The sequence below is a fragment of the Seriola dumerili genome, unplaced genomic scaffold, assembly GCF_002260705.1.
Source record: "Seriola dumerili isolate Sdu_G_001 unplaced genomic scaffold, Sdu_1.0 BDQW01000149.1, whole genome shotgun sequence".
Lineage (NCBI taxonomy): Eukaryota > Metazoa > Chordata > Actinopteri > Carangiformes > Carangidae > Seriola > Seriola dumerili.
Window position 1 is genome coordinate 22,129,752 of NW_019174404.1, and position 3,010 is coordinate 22,132,761.

At 42.2% G+C, this 3,010-nt stretch overlaps 1 protein-coding gene across 1 annotated transcript in view; it reads left to right on the forward strand.

The window, feature by feature from the left end:
• Positions 1 to 2,715: 2,715 nt before the first annotated feature.
• The window catches only part of LOC111225442 (gamma-aminobutyric acid receptor subunit rho-2-like), a 77,248-nt gene continuing 76,953 nt past the window's right edge, over positions 2,716 to 3,010 (forward strand). Inside the window, exon 1 of the mRNA XM_022750317.1 lies at positions 2,716 to 2,867. Within this exon, the coding sequence (XP_022606038.1) occupies positions 2,746 to 2,867 (122 nt within the window). The 5' untranslated portion in view covers positions 2,716 to 2,745. The remainder of the gene's footprint in view (positions 2,868 to 3,010) is intronic.

Here is a 3,010-nt window from a genome sequence, read left to right on the forward strand (position 1 = left end):
TCAGAGAATGAGGTTTATTGCCAGGTAGGTTTTTACTTACAAGATATTTGGCTTGGTGTTTGGAGCAGGATACAGTTCACATTAACAGGAAATAACAATAAAAAGGTAAAACACTACAACAGCCAAAAAGATAAATATACATACATACACACATTCAAAAATAAAACAATGAAAAAACTATGTATGAAAGTCTTGACAAAACTCCTGCTGAGCAGGATGTGCAAAAGATCACAGTACAGACAATATGTGTTCTGTGCAGGGATAATATTTCTAATTAATACAAGGTGTTACTGTAATGTGGTTGTTGATGGTTGATGAGACCAGACCCAGAAGAAAAGGCAGGTGCTGGTCCATCACTGGGGAGGACTGGACTGGAATTCTGGTCCTGATACAGACAAACATGTGATAGGACAATTAGTTTAGATGATACAGGTTCTTTATATTCAAATGTGTGTGTATAATAAATATTAGAGATAGATATGAATATGCTAAAATAAATACAGTATTAGGTTCTGGATCAAACAGTCTCTTTGTCTCACTTGTAAAAGAAAAGTTACTGACGCATCTATCTGGACAGCAGCCGCAGGAACAGGCTAAACTCTGCTGCATCGCTAAAACATCTGTCCACATCATCAATCATACATTTATGCCACTTGAAGTGTTTGTCAGTGCGGTTTGTCATTTGGACTGATGATACTTTTCGCTACAGACCAACATCAGATGTTACTGCGGAAAAACGCACCAGCATTCACCCATGTTTTGCTTCTTTGCTGTTGAACGTGGTTTCTTGTCGGAGCGGTTCTTCGGGATGGAGATAAAGATCGCTTGCAAGGTGCTTCAGACATCTCTGCGTTTCTGTGATGCTCCTCAGCAGCTTTTTTGTTGTTTTTTTTTGTTTTTTGTCAGAGCTGTAGCATAACTTCAAGCTCAGGCGGAAATTCTTCTCTGCGTGACTGAGGGCAGACTAGACGCTACACTGACTCACACAGCATCTAGTGTCACAAAGTGGTTTTACAACACGGTCCAGGACGCGGCTAGTTGGTTAGCATGCTCATTTCAGTAGATATCTCTAAAATACAATAGATGGTGGTCTTGGTCATGATACTATTGACAGTGTTGATTAATTTTTTGAACATTTTAAACAAAAATTCTGGCCAGATTTTGCCAAATCTTACACTTACAAAAATTGTAAATGGTGGATTATTAGGCTATATTTTATGATGATGTATGGTATTTCCAGAGTATTAAAAAAGAAAAAAAACCATAGTAGCCTATACCGAACCGTACCGAAAACCGTGATCCCAAAGCCGCGAACTGAACTGTGGATTTTGTGAACCATTCCACCCCTACTAACTAACTACTAAAGTTAGTAACAACAATTCACAACATCAAGACCAAACCCAGCTGCTACAATAAGCAATCAAAAAACCACAAGACAATAAAATGAAATAGTATTCCTGCATATTTGAATTTTATTCTGCATCTGAACGTTACATCAAACTGTTGCAGAATGGCCTTCCAATATCATGAAGGATGTTCATCAGTGCTCCACATCTGCAGTGTCAACGCTGTGCATCAAAGCACCAAACTCCTTCTTTATCTCCTGCTCTCCTCTTTAATCTAGACTCATAACGTTAGTGAGTGGATGCGGCCAAAAAATGAGACAGGATCTCCCGTTGTCACAATTTTATTTTCAAGATAGGATGTTAATAAAAAAAATTTTAAAAAAAAAGAAAGAAAATCATTTTTAAAATGTACGCATAGTGTGTACAGGATTACGGCTGCCGGTGCCACTGCACACTAAAAATCGATCAATTTTGCTACCTGCATAGTTGAGTTTAGCTCTACCTCTGCTTCAGTAGGAACCAATGGGCTTGGGACAAAGAGCCAAACAGGGTAGGGGAAGTGTTACAGACCCAACACATTGCATTTTCTGGCAATATGAAAATACATAATATTTACAGCTTTTACATAATCCTTAACAAATATATTAGTTCATATATGTAGACAACAATTTCCAAAATAACAGTGACTTCATGAGAAAGTGCTCAGTGCTTTGCCTCTATGTAGCCACAGAGGTTGCAGCTGCCACAACAGGCGTGCGAGTTGGGCATCAGTGTGTTGCTCAAGGACACTCTGACATTCTGTAAAGAGGAACTGGGAATCAAACCAGCAGCAGCCGCCAGAACGCCTCCTCTGCTCCTGCGCTACGTGAAAGTGGGGGTTGCGTTTAAACTGCTCCACCGAGTCCCTGAGTGGAGTGAAACGTGATTCCTATGATGGAGGTTTTATTTACAAGAGGGAGGAATAATCTGCCTCTCTTGTTGTGTCATGCCAGGCTGCAAATAATAATCCCCTTGTGTGTGTGTGTGTGTGTGTGTGTGTGTGTGTGTGTGTGTGTGTGTGTGTGTGTATTTTCCCTTGGAGCATGTAGGCTACAGATGTTCAGCCCCTCTCCCTCTCTCTCACTCTCTCTCTCTCTATATATATATGTGTGTGTGTGTGTGTGTGTGTGTGTGTCTCGTGAGGGGATAGGTGCAGACAGTGTATAGGATCGCACACACACACACACACGCACACACGCGCGTTACTCTCCCGCAGCCTCGCGTGGCAGAGAGTCTGATGCCATGACCGAGGACGCGTCCCTCCTCTGCTGAGAACCATGCGCTGCCGGCTGACCCCTGCTGGAATGAACCGACGGAAAGGGGCTTTCAAGGGACTCACCTGTGGATTTGCGCCGTCACGATGCCTTATTTGACCAAACCTCTGATTTTACTTCTGTGTCTGCTCGTTACCGGTGAATGCCGTAAGCACGGCCACCGGGTGCGGAGATGGACCGGTACCGTGGAGACCCAGAAGCATGGCACGTAAGTGCAGGATTCAGGGCAAATGAATACAGGGATACATGAGAGGAAAGGCGAAGAGCTGTGCGCACATTCGAGCAGATAACAGATAAAATAACATTTTTAATTGTCATTATCATAATATTTACCAGGTAGCTACATCACAC